The 17159-nt window shown below is 44.1% G+C and overlaps 1 protein-coding gene across 1 annotated transcript in view; it reads left to right on the forward strand.

Moving 5' to 3' along the window:
- Positions 1-17159, forward strand: part of USP42 (ubiquitin specific peptidase 42) — a 37247-nt gene that overhangs the window by 12874 nt on the left and 7214 nt on the right. The window contains exons 8-14 of the mRNA XM_083584907.1: positions 1207-1289; positions 2278-2389; positions 2923-3063; positions 12727-12827; positions 13778-13928; positions 14551-15297; positions 16447-16538. Of these exons, the coding sequence (XP_083441033.1) occupies positions 1207-1289; positions 2278-2389; positions 2923-3063; positions 12727-12827; positions 13778-13928; positions 14551-15297; positions 16447-16538 (1427 nt within the window). The remainder of the gene's footprint in view (positions 1-1206; positions 1290-2277; positions 2390-2922; positions 3064-12726; positions 12828-13777; positions 13929-14550; positions 15298-16446; positions 16539-17159) is intronic.

A 17159-nucleotide genomic window follows, 5' to 3' on the forward strand; every position in this document is an offset into this window, starting at 1 on the left:
ACGTAGCCAGGATTTTTGTTAGGGGGGCAGAACCTCAGATTTGTATTGATTTAGGAGGAAGTTGCCCCCTTGCCCCTCCCCCTTGGCTACGCCCATGGACACAGCTAACAGAGGGCTTAATTTCTGCGGGTCTACTCTAAGTAGAGCTTAATTGGAGACAACCCATTATCACAGCTCAAGAGCACATTCCAGCCAGACAAAAGCACTTGAGGTGAGCACGTGAGAGTCCCGTGGGCCAGACTTAAATACTTGGAGGGCCACATTTGGCCCCAGGCCTGAGAGTCCCCATCAATCCCCACAATGAAGGCTTGTACTGCAAAAACTGTCTTTGTCATTGTGTGCATGAAAAGTAAATGTTTTCCTGTAACACGAGACCTACTTCATTAGACCAAAAGGGCCAAGTAGTTTAGCATCCTGCTTCCCACAATGACCAACCAGATTGTTCCAGGAAATCCACAGGCATGGCATGAATGCAAGAAGGCAGCCTCTTGTTGCCTTCCCTGCCAGCAACTGGCAATCAGGGGCATCACCTCCCTCTCAACATGGAGGGTTCCATATAGCTGTTGTAATTAACAGACATTGACAGGTCTTTCCTCCGCGTATGTTAGTGGCCATCAGCATTCCCTGCGGCCATGAGTTCCAGCATTCTCTCCATTTCCAGTGTTCTAGCGTGAGCTTTGCTTACGAAGCAAAAATGAAACCATGCACGCACAAGATGGAGCTGTTTTGGGGGAACCCCAAGGTTTGGAGGAGTCCAAAAGTCTTGAAGGGGGGAGGAACTCAGAAAGAGCTCAGTGAGGACTGAGCATGCTTATTGGCTGTGGAATGCCGACTGACTGTTGCGGGAGGGGAAACAGAAAACTGGGAGAATGGACAGGAGCACTCTGCAGTTTTTTTGCAGGTCCCCTTGGATAATTTAATTTTTTATTGTTTGAAGAAGAATTTTCTTCAATAAGTACTTCAAGAAGTATTTAGGTGGCATGCCCCCTGCAAAAATGGTTTTATGCCGTCGTTTAAAACCATGGAAATGATTTTACAATGTTTGTAGTTTGGGGGATGATAGATAGAGATGACTTTGGAGTGCCTAATTCACTGATTTAAAGCATTCGGTAGTTGGAAGATTCTGCCATGAACTAGAGTTAACTTGGAATAGTTTTATTTTTATTTGCGACGCTCACTTCAGTTCTCCTCTTCCTCTTTTTCTAGTCAGCTCAAAGTGTTAACAAAGCTCTGGAGCAGTTTGTCAAGCCAGAACAGCTGGATGGTGAAAATGCCTATAAATGTAGCAAGTAAGAAGAAATAAATTTAACGTTTCTCTGTAATAAAATACCAATTTGTCATATGAATCTTACATGGTTTTAAAAAAAAGTTTGGCTTTCATTTAATGTGCAACTGCAAGGCAAAATGGCATTTGCTAAATTATTTATCACTGATATTTAGTGATCTGTGGTGTAGCAAGCTTTATTTTGACACTTGCTTGCGTATTAAAAGCTATCCAAATTCATTGAGGACAACTGGAAGTTGCATTTTCTCCTCCCCATTCTCAGAAACAAGTAAACGGGGCATTAGAAGAGCAGCTAAAAAATACTGTTCCTGGCAACCCTGAAACCATTGGAGGAGAAAATATCTTAAACTGTTTTTCATAATGCTTTTTAAAATGTTTCCAGAATTTATGTCGTTGCTGCCCTGGGCTCCTTTGGGGAGGTAAGGGTGGGATATAAGTTGAATGAATAAAAAATAAGAGCAGCGCTGGCTCCAGGTTTTCAGAAGCCCATGGTTCTTTCTGCTGTTGTTGAGAGGCATTGCTGCTCATCTGCATCACGGTTGGTTGCAAGGCAGGGCTAATGAATAAGCAAACATTGGCACCTTTCCTTCTCGCCACTGTTGTTTCCTTGCTTGTCCCCTCTGGCCCACAGCAGGTGACAAGCAGCTGGCAGTGAAGAAGAGGACAGGAGCCTGGGGGCTTTCGTCAGTGGGCCCCTGCTGTGGTATGGGCCCCCTGTCCAAGTGTCCAGCCACGCTGACCTTTGACATTGGCCTGGATCAAAGGGCATATGGGAGGCGGGAAATGGCAGGGGCATTTTATTTTCTCTTTGCCCCAAAGAGCAACCTTCTTGAATCTGCTGTTGTGAATGGACATAATTTATTTATGAAAATCTGAGCCTGCATATACTAGTTCAAATAGGGCAGGCAGTTGTTTGAACTTAGGGAAATGGGATAACACCAAATGAAAACAGCCTCGAAAGCTGAACTGGATGTCCTCTGCTTATGTTTTAGGTGTAAAAAAATGGTTCCTGCATCAAAGAGGTTTACAATACATCGGGCTTCAAACGTACTTACCTTGTCCTTGAAACGGTTCGCAAATTTCAGTGGTGGCAAAATTACAAAGGTAACACAGCGCTACAACTGGATTGGATTTTATACCCCAGATATAAATATTGACACATGTTAAAATGCATTCTGCAGCCTGGAAGCAAATATTGTGAAGGACGATATAAAAATGGTTTTATATCCTACTAATTATGATATAGCACAGGAACAGCAGAGTATAGGTTTAAAAGCAACACAGAATGTACATATAGGTGTACATCTTTTCGTCCAAATTTTTAGAAACAAAAGTTGCCTTCAGCAAAGATAGTGGACACCTGTTGTATCCTGACAGGAATATTGCCCCACAGATCAGAGGGGGCCACGTTAGAAGCCCAGCTCCAACCTGCTACAGATCAGGCTTCTGATACCTTGGGAGCTTGAAAGAGAAACTGTTTTGCAGAAAACAGTGAACTACTAGGTATAAAAGGGATAAGGCAGTTTCCCAAGTAACTTGGTCCTGAGATATATAGGGCTTTTTATGTTCATACCAAAACCTTGTTCTGCTGAATTGAGAAAAATGCAAGTGTTTCCCCCCCTTTCATTTCTGTTTAGGAGGTGAAATACCCTGAGTATTTGGACATTCGGCCATATATGTCCCAGCCAAATGGAGAGCCAATTATTTATGCATTGTATGCTGTTTTGGTACATACTGGTTTCAGCTGTCATGCAGGACATTACTACTGCTATATAAAGGTAAATATTATTTATAAGAGTCACGATACAAGAGGAAAAAGGAATGGGGAGGGAAGAGGAATTAACTGTCCGCCACTGGTTATGTAAAACTATGTAATGTGGAATTGTCACTGCAGGAGAGAATTCTGGGAAGGGAGGCACCAGCTAGCAGTGGAGGGAACCTTGCAGTCACCTCCTCCCTCAGATTCAGCCTAGTGGATTGGCTGCTGGTGGAAACAGTTCTGGGAATGGAGGAACTAAACAGCAGCTGATCCCAGTCCAGCTGACGGAGGGGGCTCCACTCTGTTGCCTCTCCCTTTAATGCAGCCAGTTTTTTTAAAAATAAAAATTTTCCACTTAAGGATTTCTTTTCCTTTTCTTTGCACTGAAGTCTCTGTTCAGTGCGTTTGCAAGCAGGCACTTTTTGTGATATATCCTCCTTTGGTCCCTTCCCGTAAAAAGGTTGTCCTTTATCCCTCTTTTTTTTGTCCTTTTGAAAGAGGCCCATTGTTGTTGCTTTCTAGATGGGGCTTCTCTTCTGCACTGCTGAGTCTTAGCACTACCCAAAAACCTCCCATTAATTTCACAGCACCATAGAGTTGTAAAGGAGCAAAAGTCCAGCTAGTCCAACCCCCTGACCAAAAGACAAAGACAAGCCTACCTATGCAATCTGGATCACAGTTTGCTGCAAAGGAAAGAAAGTGCTTGTGGAGCCGAGAGCTCCAGAGGACTCCCAGCAAGTAAGTGTGGAGGGACAATGTGTTGGCGATGGACTGTGAAGCCTTGGGTTCAAATCTCCACTCAGCTGTGAGACACTTGCTGATTGGCCCCGGGCAATTTCTTTCTTTCTTTCTTTCTTTCTTTCTTTCTTTCTTTCTTTCTTTCTTTCTTTCTTTCTCTCTCTCTCTCTCTCTCTCTCTCTCTCTCTCTCTCTCTCTGTTTTTGTTTTTGTTTCTGTTTTTGTTTCTCTCTCTCTCTATTTCTCTCTCTCAGCCTCCCCATCTGAAATCCTGGAGAGCTGCTGCCAATCAGTGTATACAATACCAAGGTAGATAGATCAAGGCTTGGTATACGGCAGCTTCCTATTTTCCTATGTACCTGCCTCATAGACTTGTTGAAAGGATAAAACGTGATACCCCCATGTATACCTTTCCCAATTCATTTTCAGAAGAATAAAACCAGGGGCAGCCTTACCATTAGGTAGACCCATGTCAGACCACATAAGCCAGAATTAAGGAGATGGCAGTGAGGAGTTAGAGGGCAGAGCTGTATCCCCTAAGCTAGTCTGCTGTCCTCAGGTTACTACTATCCCATTGCTAGTAAGATTCAATTGCCACTGTGGTCAGCTTTGGTACTGGGGGCAAGTTTCATCCTTTGCTTCAGCAGCAAAATATCTTAGGTGTAACACAAAGGTAACACATGCTAAGCTAGGTAGGGGAGGCAGATAAAAGGAAGAACATGTTCTCTTCCTACAGAGACATCTCAGTAGTCCTCCTGGAGCCCTCAACTGCTGCAGAATACTTGCATGTTGTAACTTTAGTTGTTTGCATCTGTTTTAGCTGGGCTGTTAGGAGCTCATTGCACCAGGACAGAGTGCCAGGGATGGTTTCAGCAACTAAAAAATATGTTTTCTTCCATGTCATAAGCAAGGCCCCTAGCAAAAGCAAAGGGCTGTTTTTCAATGTAGTGGTTTTCACACTATGTTTCAGGGAACTCTAGGGTTCTTTGGAAGTTTATTAGGAGTTCTTGAATGAGAAGCTCAGCAAACGGCAGACAACTAGGACATACTTCCTTGAAAGTTTCTCCACCACTATTTATTTTCTCTTGCAATGTCCAACCACAAGTGTGGGGGGGCATAGTTTCTGTTCATGCAAGACGACTGTGAAGCTCAGTAGGCCTGTGACTTAGAATTCCACGTGATCTCTGAAGCCGCTCTCAGAAACGTTTGTGATGCAGCTCTGTGAATCTGCCACCCTGAAATAAGAGAGGGGTGGAAATAATTGGTGTGGGTTTTCTGGATTTATATTTGTATTTACTAAAAGTTTTCATGCAAACGTAACACGACATTACAAACAGAGAGAAGACAACACAATTTCAGTAGAGTCAAGGTACCAATACAAGAGTGCTGATTAATCTATAATGTTGAGGTCATCATACAAGCCAGGGGCAAGTTGTTCACTAAACAGTTAAGCATGTGTTTGAGGTGGTGTCAAGTTGTTTTCTTTAGTAGGTATTCAGGTTTTCTGGAAATTTTTTGAGTTGGGGAATTTTCCTGTGCAAATTACTGGCCAGTTTGAATCAGAAAATGTTCTGATTCCCTAGAATGTGACTTAATTTATCATGCTTATTTTACCTTTACTTAATAGGAGGAAATTTAAATCGCTTTGACTGCGATGCTTGCCTAGTATTTATTTGCATTTATTTTCCTAGTATTTATTTACAGTTGGCACCTGTTCATTATTAACATTGAACTTATGAAACAGATTTTATTTTTGGTGGTAAAATGAAGCATGGAGGGGGGGATTCCACCCTGCATCTCTGTGATGCCAGGAGGTTGTGATTTGTGTTGCTCCCTAGTGTCACTACCATCTTGTGTGTTTTTTTCAGTGGGTTGTATCCACCTAAAAAATTGTGTGTGTGTAGGAAATGGGACTTCCCTAGTCTCCCTTCCTCCAGTCCCTCTGGAAAATATTTAGGGATGTTGTGCAGGGGGTAGACGGAGAGGAGAAGTTTTGCAGAAGTTGTTTTGTGTGCAGTGATTTAGATGTATACAGCTCAGTGTAGGCAAGGCTCAAGTGGGCTAGAAGATGCTGCAGGCAGGCTGGAGCCCAGTACTGGATCTCTCCAAGAAAGGTTGAGGGCAGGCTGTCCCTTAGAGACCCAACAGCACTGGGAAGGTCAGGGTTTCGGATCCCTGCGTTAGTTACCGGGCTGGGCTGGTAACAAACAGAGCCGCAGGGGTGAAAGGTGTCTGGGTGAAAACAATCGGACATTACTTTGAATGGTAATGACTTTAGACACATGTTGTCCATCCTGATAACAAACACAGCTTATGTGTATTCAGATCGCTTTGACCATCATGCTTTAGAATACATTTCTGTCTGCACTGTTGGGAGTCAGTCTCATCCTAGAACTTCAGAAGCATCCTGCTGTGGCAGTACAAAGAGAACAAGGAGCGTAGTTTTTTTTGCACTCAACACCTGACTCTGGCATGCCAGCATATCAAATGCTGCTCACGTGGCATTCTTGTCTCCTCGCTTGCCTGCCTGTTGCTTCCATCCCTGTCTCCAACTGGGAAACCCCGCTGCCAGACACCTGAGACATGAAGGGAAAGCTGCACAACCTCTTCTGTCTCGGGCAGTCACCTGCTGGAGATGGTGGGGGCAGCAGCAGTTGCAAGTCTCTGCATTCAGTTTGCCATGTGCAGTTGGTGTGCAGACATGGAGTTCACAGGGCAGTGAACATTCTTCTGTATCGGGTGGCAGAAGGGGGTCTTGGAGGTACTGGTAGATCTCTCTGTGCTTGAGTCAGCAAGGGTCTCTTGACTATCAGCAGCAGGCTTCCCCAGCCTAGTGCAGTATAGTTTGTTTTAAACTACCACACCCATCAGCCCCAACAAGCCTGGCCACTGGTCAGGCATGATTTAAATTGCAGTCCAACAACATCTAGAGCACATCAGGTTGGAGAAGCCTGCCCAGTTAACACAAGCAGGTAGAAATGCACATTTTAAAAAGTTTATTTTTAAGCTTTTCTATAAAATATAAATTGTTTGCCGCTCTAGTTTTGTGTTGGGATTCCTGATTCATAGTAACTCAAGTGTAGATCCTGGTTTCTTTAATTCATTGTGTGGCTCATGGAGTACACAGTGATTCGGATAGTTGGCTGTACTTTCAGCGCCACCGTTTTACATCTGGTTCTACCACTGCAGCCTCCAGCCTCTATTTCGCACCTGGCTCCAATTTGTGGACCTTGAGATTCTAGTGAAACAAGAATACTAAACAAGGTCGCTAAACCTTGGAAGTCTGGCCACCACTGCTCTATAATTGATTTTCAGCCTGAGCTGTAGCATAAGAAAATTTGACTGTTGTTGAAGCAATACAAGGTTAAGGACTAATTGTAATTGAATGGTGGCTGGGTGAAAAGGGCCCTGTTCACTGTAACTGTGTATATAATCCTATTGCTTTCTCTCTGAGCAGGAAAGAGAAGCAGCTGTCTGTTGCTTGGATACACAGGAAAATCCTTGTGTTGTGTTCTTCTTAGCTCGTTCCTTGCCTTGAAGCTGGTTGTCATCTCTTATTGTTTTTCTGTAGTAGTCTTGCCTCTGCAAGACTGACCTTGGGCCAGTCACACTTCTTTGAAGTCTCTCAGCCCCACTCACCTCACAGAGTGTTTGTTGTGGGGGAGGAAGGGAAAGGAGAATGTTAGCCGCTTTGAGACTCCTGAAGGGGAGTGAAAGGCGGGATATCAAATCCAAACTCTTCTTCTTCTTCTTCTCTGCCCAGATTCCAAAGCCTCCTCACAAATTTCAGCTTCGCTTGGTTTTCATGTTCCTGGTTCAGTTGAAGGTCAGATTCTACGGAGTGAGGGACCACCTTTCCCAGCATGTGCTTCTGTGGGCCAGACCCTACTCCCTTGTATTTTCATTGCATATCAGCCACGTGGAGCTGGGCCTTAATTGTCATGGCCACAGGGCTGTGGAATCTGTCCTTGATGCGGGTTTAGAACTGTTCTTCTGGAAAGCGTATAAAATCCACTTATTCTGGAGTTCATTCGGTCGACTTGGTGGTAGCCATTTCTAATTTGACAGTTGTTGACTGCTAGATTGCTGTTTTTCTGTGAGCCTCCTCACGGTGTGAAAAACTGATTCCTTAAGCCAGGAATGAGGAACCTGTGGCCTTTCAGATGGTGCTGGACTTCTAACTCCCATTGATCCCAGCCAGCATGGCCGGTGGTCAGGAAAGATGGGATTGAACAGCTTCTGAAGGACAACCCGTGATGAACTGCTCATATGCAAGGCTTGCTTTCACACGCCAGAGGAGATTAAATTTAAGATTCTATGTTTAGTATTAAGCCACAGCTACCTGTTATGACCAGACATGGAGAACTCCCATGGTTTGATCCTGGCTTGTTTGAACTAAGTAGACTTCAAACAAAAATGCCCCGAATTTGAGCTTGACAAGTAGATGTGGTTAGTCAATCAGAAATGGATGCCTCTGATCTCTTCCTCCTGATATGTATATATATTCAGCTTGCACACAGAATCCAAACCAGCCACATTGTCTTTTGCCTTGACTTGTCTTTGTCAGTAAAAGCAATAATTTATAAACAACATTATACAGTTAGCAGGGTATAAAATTAATCTACAAAAATCTGTGGTACCAGCCTAAACAGAGTTTAGGAATTCTTGGACTAGCAAGTTGAGAAACTAGGACTAGTTTCTGTAGCAAGAAAAATCAGTAGGTTTTTTGGACTGGTGGCACTAGGCTATCTGTCTAGCAATAATACTAAGCTAAGTAAAAACTTCCCCCCCCCCTTCAGTTAGCAAAATGGACTCAAATTTAAAATGCTGACATGCTTTAAAATGTACATTTCTAGGTAGAATAAACATGATCAAGATATCTGTTCCCCCACAATTCATTTTCTTATTTTCTAATGTACCAGTTGTATTGTCAGTTAAGGTGTTTGAGTAGCTGAATAAACGCAAGAGATTTATTTGTGCTGCCAAAAAAATCTAATTTCAAAATCGTACAAGACTCTTGGGGTGGGGGGGGGGAGAGGATGATTTATACCAGACACTAGAAACTTCATACTAATCCTCTGAAGTAAGATTGTTCGAAAACAGTCTGAAATGCTGTTTTGTTAGTAAAATTAGCTGTCAGCTGCAAGTCCCAGGATGCATTTATTTCAGCTATTGAAATATAGCATCCAGCAGTATCTTGGATGAAAAATAATGTTTGTTTCTTGTGGTGATAAGCCTGAACAGTTTCATCCTGTGTAACTGCCTATGTCTTGCCTTTATACTTGATCATGTTTTTAGCTTAACTGTCCGTAGCCTTTAGTTATTTTCCTTTTTTCTGATTACTACTTCGGTCATTTCCTGCATGGTGACATGCTTTGAGTATCTCATCAATATGTGATGTGGTGGACTCAATTCTTAGCAATAAAGATCCCTCCTGAGTGGTGTAGTCACTATAGGCATAGCCACTTGCAGGCACCACGCACACAAAAAAACTTGTTCACAACCAGCCTTCCCCCCCCCTTGTGGTTATAGAATAGAATTATAGAGTTGGAAGGGACCCTAAGGGGTCATCTAATCCAACTCCCTGCAGGGTGGCCATCTTTGTTTAGGGAAGAGGCTCAACCTGGGCATGTGAACAGAGGCATGGGCTTCCTTGTAGTTACTGCTGTTGCTGGAAAATGTACTGAGGTTTTAAAACTGTGTAAGCTGATAAATACACAATGGGTTTTTATCAAAACAGGAAGGGCAAGGCCTCTGCTATTCCCTCGAATTTTTGGACTCGGTTAAAGGGGCAAAAAACAAGAACTCTGAAGGTATGTTATACCTGGCAGAAATGAATGGAAGAAGCCAGATTTGTCTCAAATGGTGAATTCTTTAAGCTGCTACATCTCAAACATTTTGCACCGAACCCGTCTGAAATGTGGGCAGCGTGCGGCACTTAACACACAAATAACCCTCTCCGCCAAATTTCAGACAGTTGGGACAAATCTTACGGGTTTTATTAACATAATAATGTCCAGGCTTTAGAATGGTAGGATGCGATTTGACCTATCCAGCATTACTGTCTTGTGCCTGTAGAAATGTGACCCTGCCCTTGTGACGTGGAATAATTTGGGGGGACTAAATGGCCAGTATGGACTGTGATAACTTCAGAATCGTCCTGTTTTATTTGTTGCACGTAAATTCTTCCTTTTCTCCAGTGAGCTTAAAGCAACATATGTGATTGTATTCTCCTAAGAATTTTGCAGGTAGGCTGGGCTAAGAGAGAGTGACAGTCACGGCTGACTGAGGATTTGAACCTGGGTCTCCCTAGTCCAAGACATATGTGCACTGCTGCACCCCACTTCCTATGCCTTTCAGTAGGAACATACCATGGACCCTCCAGATGTTGCTGCAGTGCAGTTTCCATCATCCCAGACTGATGGGAGCTGGACCCAGCAACATCTGGACAGCCACAGGTTCCCCATCCCTGCTACGGACTTCTAGCATAGATCTTGCTCAAAAGGAAGCCTTCTCTAAAACATGAATCCTGTGGGAATTCCTCCCGTTCCCTTTGCTAACCTGCCAAACTTTACGTCATCTCCACATTTAACTACTAGTAGTACAGCAATATGGCACGCTTATTTCACATTTCTTCCACCGGAGGGCAGGCTTTCTCTTGTTGCCTGGTCCCAAGAGTGCCATTTTTCAATTAAGATTGGGACATTTTGTTTCTAAATATCATAAATCCACTTGATGTTTGTGCTTTCCAGTTCCCTGTCCCTATGTTAGAATCTGGAGCATATGAAATCAACCACTTACCTTGCTCAGAAGCGTGAGAAATTATGAATATAAATTATTCAGTGTATACTGCTGCTGGAATTTTGATGCGTGAAATTAAGTACATCACACTGGGAGACATCAGTGGATATGGTGTATGGTAATATTAGGTGCACTTAGCAGCTTTGTTTATGTTGATAATAGGGTACAGTTAACAATTATGCCTGTTACAAGTTCTTACAAATTATGTGGATGCATGGAGCAAAAAAGTTGGACGGAAATGATGCCAAAACTTGAATGCATTATTTGGGGGCAGAAGAGAGATTATGGTTTCCTGGCATATTATAAGCAGTCTACTTATGCTATTTACTGTCCCTTAAAAAATATATTTAGGAGATTGATGAACTCTTAGTCAGCTTTTAACTTTTCCACTTTACTTTCTCTTTCAACTTGGCATTCTGAAAATTCTGATCTCAAAGTGCCATCAAACACAATTTTTTCTTCCTGCTTCTATCATGTCTGCTGGACATGATACCTAGCATGCTTGCGAGATGGAATAATTTGGGAGAACTAGCTGGCCAACATGGGCTGGACTGCTTCAGAATTTGGTCTACCTTCCTATGATATCTCAGGAATTAAATCCCTTGCTCCTCAGCTGTGTGAACTTTCCCCAGGACCTTTGTTCCATTTTGCAGGCACTTCTTTTGGCCCTGCCACCATCTGATATGGTAGGCAGGTACCCTGGCAGAAGGCGGCCTTTTCAGTTGTGGCACCAAGACTTTCATGACCCACTGGGTTTTTAATGGAAAGGAGATGTAGAACTGTGTGCCATCTGTGTTGTGATGACAGGAAATTCCAAAACTCTGGATGATGTCTTCCCAGCGATTTCACGTAGATGTTAAAGACCACAAATGGGTGTGAGCCACACCCGGTGGGGAGGATGGAACCAGAGTCAGAACTGGCACAGAAGCTGAGCTAGGGAGCGCAGGAGATTAATGATCTTGGAAGGGAGCTGTTAACCCAAGCAAATGTCCAGAAAAGACATAGAGACTGCCAACTCCATCTCTACCGTGTCACTGCTTGCAGTGGCGTCTTTTTCCTCCTCCCACATGGACCCTTCTAAATAGAGCCCTGGTGATAGAGCTTTCTTGGCAACCAGATGAATGTTCCTCTGGTGATTTTGGGACTTCCCATTAGCTCTATTGCCACCTTCGCTCCTGAGGTCTAAGTTTGGTGTTGGAGAAATTGGTGATTAAGGCAGGACTTAAAATGGGGAGACAGATGAGGTGTCTCTTAGGTTGCCCTTGAACTACTGTTGGTTCCTCCTGGTCTTCAGCTGGAGTAAGGTCATCTGCCTCTTCCTCTGCAGAGGTTTCTAGGATGCGTGTTACATGGGATCCTGCTACTAGGGGATAGAATAAAACTATGTGGGGCAGGCCTAGGAGGTCTGTAGCAGCACTTCCAGGAAGTGCCCACCATTCATCGGTTCCTTTCAGCCACATCCTAGAAAGTCACTTCTGGAGATAGTATTGCCAGTGATATTGAAAGTTGCAGAGGTCCATCAAAATAACACTATTTATATGCCACCCATCTGACTGGGTTCCCACCAGCCACTCTGGGCAACTTCCAACAATTATAAAACTGTGGTGAGACATCAAACATTAAAAGGTTCCCAGTACAGGGCTGACTTCATATGTCTTATAAAAGTCAGATCGTTGTTTATTTCCTTGACATCTGATGGGAGGGCACTGAGCTCCTAGTCTACCAAATGTTTTATTATGCTTCTATATTTGTTGGAAGCTGCCCAGAGTGGCTGGGGCAACCCAGTCTGATGGATGGGGTACAGATAATAAAATTATTAGTAGTATTATTATTAAATTTTCCTGGACTCTTAACTTCCATCAGTTGCAGGCAGAGGGTAATGGGAGAGGTAGCCTTTTTTTCTGTAAACCGTTTTGAGGTGTGTGTTTGTTTGTTTTACGATCAAGGGGCATATAAATTTCATGAAATAAATAAATATCCAGCAACATCTGGAAGGCCGCCAGTCCCTCATTCCTGATCTAGATAATCACATCATCCTAAAATACCTTGAGATGTCACTGTGTGCTCAAGCACTGCGTAAAAACACTGCCATGTTGTAACCAGCTGCAAAGACGACAATAACGTTTTCTTCTTCTTTTTTGCAGGCCAGTAACGGGCAGTGGTACCAGATGAATGACTCCACCGTCTCAAACAGTGACATCAGGACTGTATTGAATCAACAAGCCTACGTGCTTTTTTATATCAGGTAATGCCAAATGCAAGTTGATTTCCCTTGCGCTGTGCCTGCATCACTGTTAGTTATGTCTAAAGCCTTTTGGTTTTTGAGAAATTATTCCTAATTCAAGGGCTGAAATTGGGGCAAGCAGAAAGAAGGTCTGTCTACTGGAAGAATTCTGGGTGGTTTGCCATAGATCGGCAAGGGTTTCTGACTACCAAAGATTGTAGCAGCAGCAGGAGCAAGCAAAAATGTGCTGGCTTTTTAAAAATGTGCTGGTTTCTTCTGCCTTACTTGTCTCTGAAACACATGTGCTAACTGCTGTCTTTTTCACCAAGCCTTCCTGTAACTCTGTTGGCCAGTGTTAATACATCTGGTTCAACCACCTTAAAGTCCACAACTGTGTACTTGGCTCCAGTTGGTAGACATTGGGTTTCTAGTTAAAAAAGGAAGATTTCCACAAAGTTGAAGTTTACCCACTCTTGGCTTAACCTAAAGCCTGTTAGCCAGACAGTTCTAGTCACTGGATACAAATACCCTTCTGCACACACTGACTCTTCGGCATCTGGCACACGGATTTTGGGGGAGCTGGTTCAGGCAGAGACACAAACCAACCAGCATTTGCTGTTTAGCCAGTTGGGTAACCTAAATTGGTTGACATCCCTCTGCAGTCATTATGGGGTGTTGCCTTGTAAGGAGTGAAAGCGGTTTTGCAAATACATCAAAAGCATGTTATCTGTCTTCCCTTTTCTGTTCTTTGGACAACTTGTGTAGCAAGTCTGCGACGGTGTTTGACAGCTGCTGCTAGCCATAGCAGTGTGGTGTAGTGGTTAGAACGTTCGACTAGGACTGAAAGCATGAGAGACAAATAAGTCATAGGAGCCCTAGGGAGAATTTCATGGTAGAAATAGGTTTGTGCAAAGAAAGAAAGAAAGAAATTTAGTCAACAAATGTGGATCAATATGTCTTTTATTTGTTAGGTCCCATGACATGAAAAATGGCGGCGAACACATTCATTCCGTTCACACTCCTGGGCAGTCTTCTCCTCGACCTGTTATCAATCAGCGGGTGGTCAATAAGCAGACTGCGCCAGGGTTTATTGGACCACAACTACCCCCTCACATGATTAAGGTACTTCTCTCTTCTGAAGCCAACAGCATAAAGGTAGCAGGGTTCACTGAAATCTTGTAGCTCTGAAAGTTATTGTAACTGCTCTGTGCCTCTTTTTGCAATGCATGTGAAACACCTGGTAAGTAAATGTTGCAACATTTACAGAAATTTTGCTCTCAAACAAGTACAGTTGTACCTCGGCTCCCAAACGCCTTAGGAGTCGAACGTTCCGGCTCCTGAACAATCAAAAACCAGGAGTGAGTGTTCTGGTTTTCGAACGTTCTTTTGGAAGCCGAACTTCCTGCAGCTACTCAGAAGCCACACTTTGGAAGTCAAACATTTTGGAAGTCGAATAAACTTCCAGAACGGATTCTGTTCGACTTCCGAGGTACGGCTCTAGTGGAAATCTGGGTTTTTGATACAACAAATTATGTACATTTGTTGCTCTAATGCGGGGGTAGGGGATCTATTTCAGTCTGAGGGCCACACTCCTTTCTGGGCAGCCTTCCAAGGGCCACATACCAGTGGGTGGAGCCAGATATGAAAGTGGGTGGAGCAACAAGTGTAAATTTTGCCTTTCTGCTGTAAGCTAGTTTCTACATAGGCTTCGCTTTCTCAGAAGATTTCTTTTTCATCATTGTAGAATTCAAATCATTTGAATGGAACAGCATCCCTGAAAGAAACTCCCAGCGGTTCTGTGGCAATCGCTAGTAACGTCACCCTCACCAGGCCTTCGTCTGCTCCTCCGGCCATGTCTATCCCAAACTGGACGATGAACAGGCCTACCGCCGCCGCCACTCCCGACCCTTCCAAGAAGCAAAAAATAACCATCAGTATTCACAACAAGCTGTCCGCTCGCCAAAGTGTCTCTCACGCCAGCTGTACCTTGGACAACCCCAGCAAGCCTGCCCCGTCCTCGACCATTTCCAGCCCTGCTGCTGTGCAATCTACCTCAAGCGCACCTGCCGTCTCGGCTCCTAACCAAGTCCCCAAGCAAATGCCTCCGAGCGAACCTTGCTCCAAGTTGGTAGTGAATGGCAAGTCCAAGCTGAACCCGAGCACGTTGGTCCCTTACGGGGCAGAATCTTCTGAAGACTCCGACGAGGAGTCCAAAGGACTGGTGAAAGAGAACGGCCACGCTGCCCCTCTCAACGGCATTCTAGCTGAAAATGCAGCCAGCGCATTGGAGGGCTCTTGTTTGTCGTGTCACAACGCCGAGAAGGAGGCTCCGCAGCACGAAGCGCCGAAAAACATTACCGTTCTTGTTTCCATTAGTATAAATGATACCCCTAAACAAAACGGACAGATATGCAACGATTCCACTAGCCAAGCAAAGCCTGCTAAATCAGCCGAAAACCCGTTCTCCAAAGCAAATGGGTTGCCTGGGAAAGTGAGTATTTTTCTGCTCCAGCTTCTGCGGCTCAGTGCAGGTGTGATGCCAGCTCCCTTCAAACCATGGCTTGCAAAGTCTGTGGTCTAGGGTGTGGTCTTGAAGTCCCATGATGCAACAGTGTTGTTGGAGCTAGGAGGGTCTGAGTGTAGTTGGGGCCTGGATGAGAGACTGCCTGGGAATCCAGTGCACACAGCTTTGTGTTCTATGGAAGGAAGGCTGGATACAAATAAACTTGAAGCTGTTGATAGCAAGACCCGTGCTCCTTTCCTTCTGCACTGTAGCATGAAGTCTTTCTCCCCTCTCCCTTTGTAGATCTTACCTGTGCTTCGGCATTCCATGATGCTAACAGTGGCTAGTGCTAATCAGTTTCCCTCTTAACTTCATATTCCAGCTGGGATGGGAGTCCTGGTGCAGCCTTAACCATGGTTGGCGCTGGTGTAGACAACCACGGCTAATCTAGGAAGGGCAGAGGTTATCCATCCTTGCTGGGGAGTGAGCATTTCTGGGGCAACTTCCCAAATTCCAAACCACTATCCCGTCTGCATCAGACTTGTGGCTTATCAGCATGGCTGTGGGGATACCCCACACACCTGCCATTGCATTACGGCAGCCTTCCATAACCTGGTACAACTCCCATCAGACACAGCTAGCGTGGCCAGAGGTCAGGGATGACTGAGTTGTAATCTAGAACGTCTCACAAGTGAAGTTATTGATGTAAGCCAATATAGGCAGTTGGTTGGGTTGTGTAATTCATCTAGATGTAAATCAAAACATCTGGAGGGATGGCAAAAGCTGGTGTCATTTACTCGTACTGCAGAATTTGGCTTGGATGAAGAATTTTGCTTCTTATTCAGGGAGTGCCAAAACAGCTTCAGTGAAGTTTGGAGGCACCACATTAGCAATCCCTTAGCAATACCAAGCTCAGCAGACCAGGGGTCTGACTCTGTATAAGACAGCTACTTAAACTCCTTTTGCTTTTTCTAGTTGGTGTTTGTTGAGCATGGTACTTGGTGGGAGCCAGTCTTAGCTAGTACGTCTCTTACCCCTGTGAGGAAGGAAGGCAATTTGTTTCTCACAAGCACTTAAAGTAGTTGTTGTCCCTATTGGTTGATACTGCATGTTAACCCTATTTGTTTTCAATAATAGGGTGTGCCTACAGCTTTGCCCCCAGTCCCTGAAGACAGGATCTTAGACTCTTTCAGATACAATCAACTGAAAACCTCATCGGGGGAAATAAGGTAAAACACATGTGCTTTTTCCAATACGCTTTCCTTCAGACGCATGTGTTTTCACACAGTATATTGCCAATGCCTAGTTCTGTAGGATCTGCAGCCATTTGTTTGGAAATAAGTGCAGGGTTTGTAGAAATCAGAGCTTAGTCTTTGGGCTGTGCCTTCTCTTCAACAGCATCTGGTGTTGTGCACCTTATGCTAATATACTCCAGAAAGTAGTTCTATGTAATTGTCCTGAAATCAGTCTAAACAGGATCTCTCTTGAGATTTTTGAAGCTTGGGCAACATTGAGCATTTAAAACAGGGATGGGGACCTTTGTCTTTCCAGATGTTGATGGACTCCAGCTCTTACCAGGCACAGCCAATAATGGGCATTGCAGTCCAGCAACATCTGGAAGTCCACATTCCTGATGTAAATTAGTGACCCAAAGACTTCATTTAAAGACAGACTGTATTGCGTGACTAAATAGAATTGTATGAGCTATGGCAGAACAAATTCTTTCTCGATTGTGGCAAGCTACCATCTCTTCTTTCATTCCCTTAAAAGAACACAAGTCTTTGGAGCCTTTATACCTTGTGGGATTTAATGTTCTATCAACAGTGGTGCTCCAAGGCAGATTTCTGAAA

Source organism: Podarcis filfolensis (assembly GCF_964270895.1).
Source record: "Podarcis filfolensis genome assembly, chromosome: 14".
In the NCBI taxonomy this organism is placed as follows: domain Eukaryota; kingdom Metazoa; phylum Chordata; class Lepidosauria; order Squamata; family Lacertidae; genus Podarcis; species Podarcis filfolensis.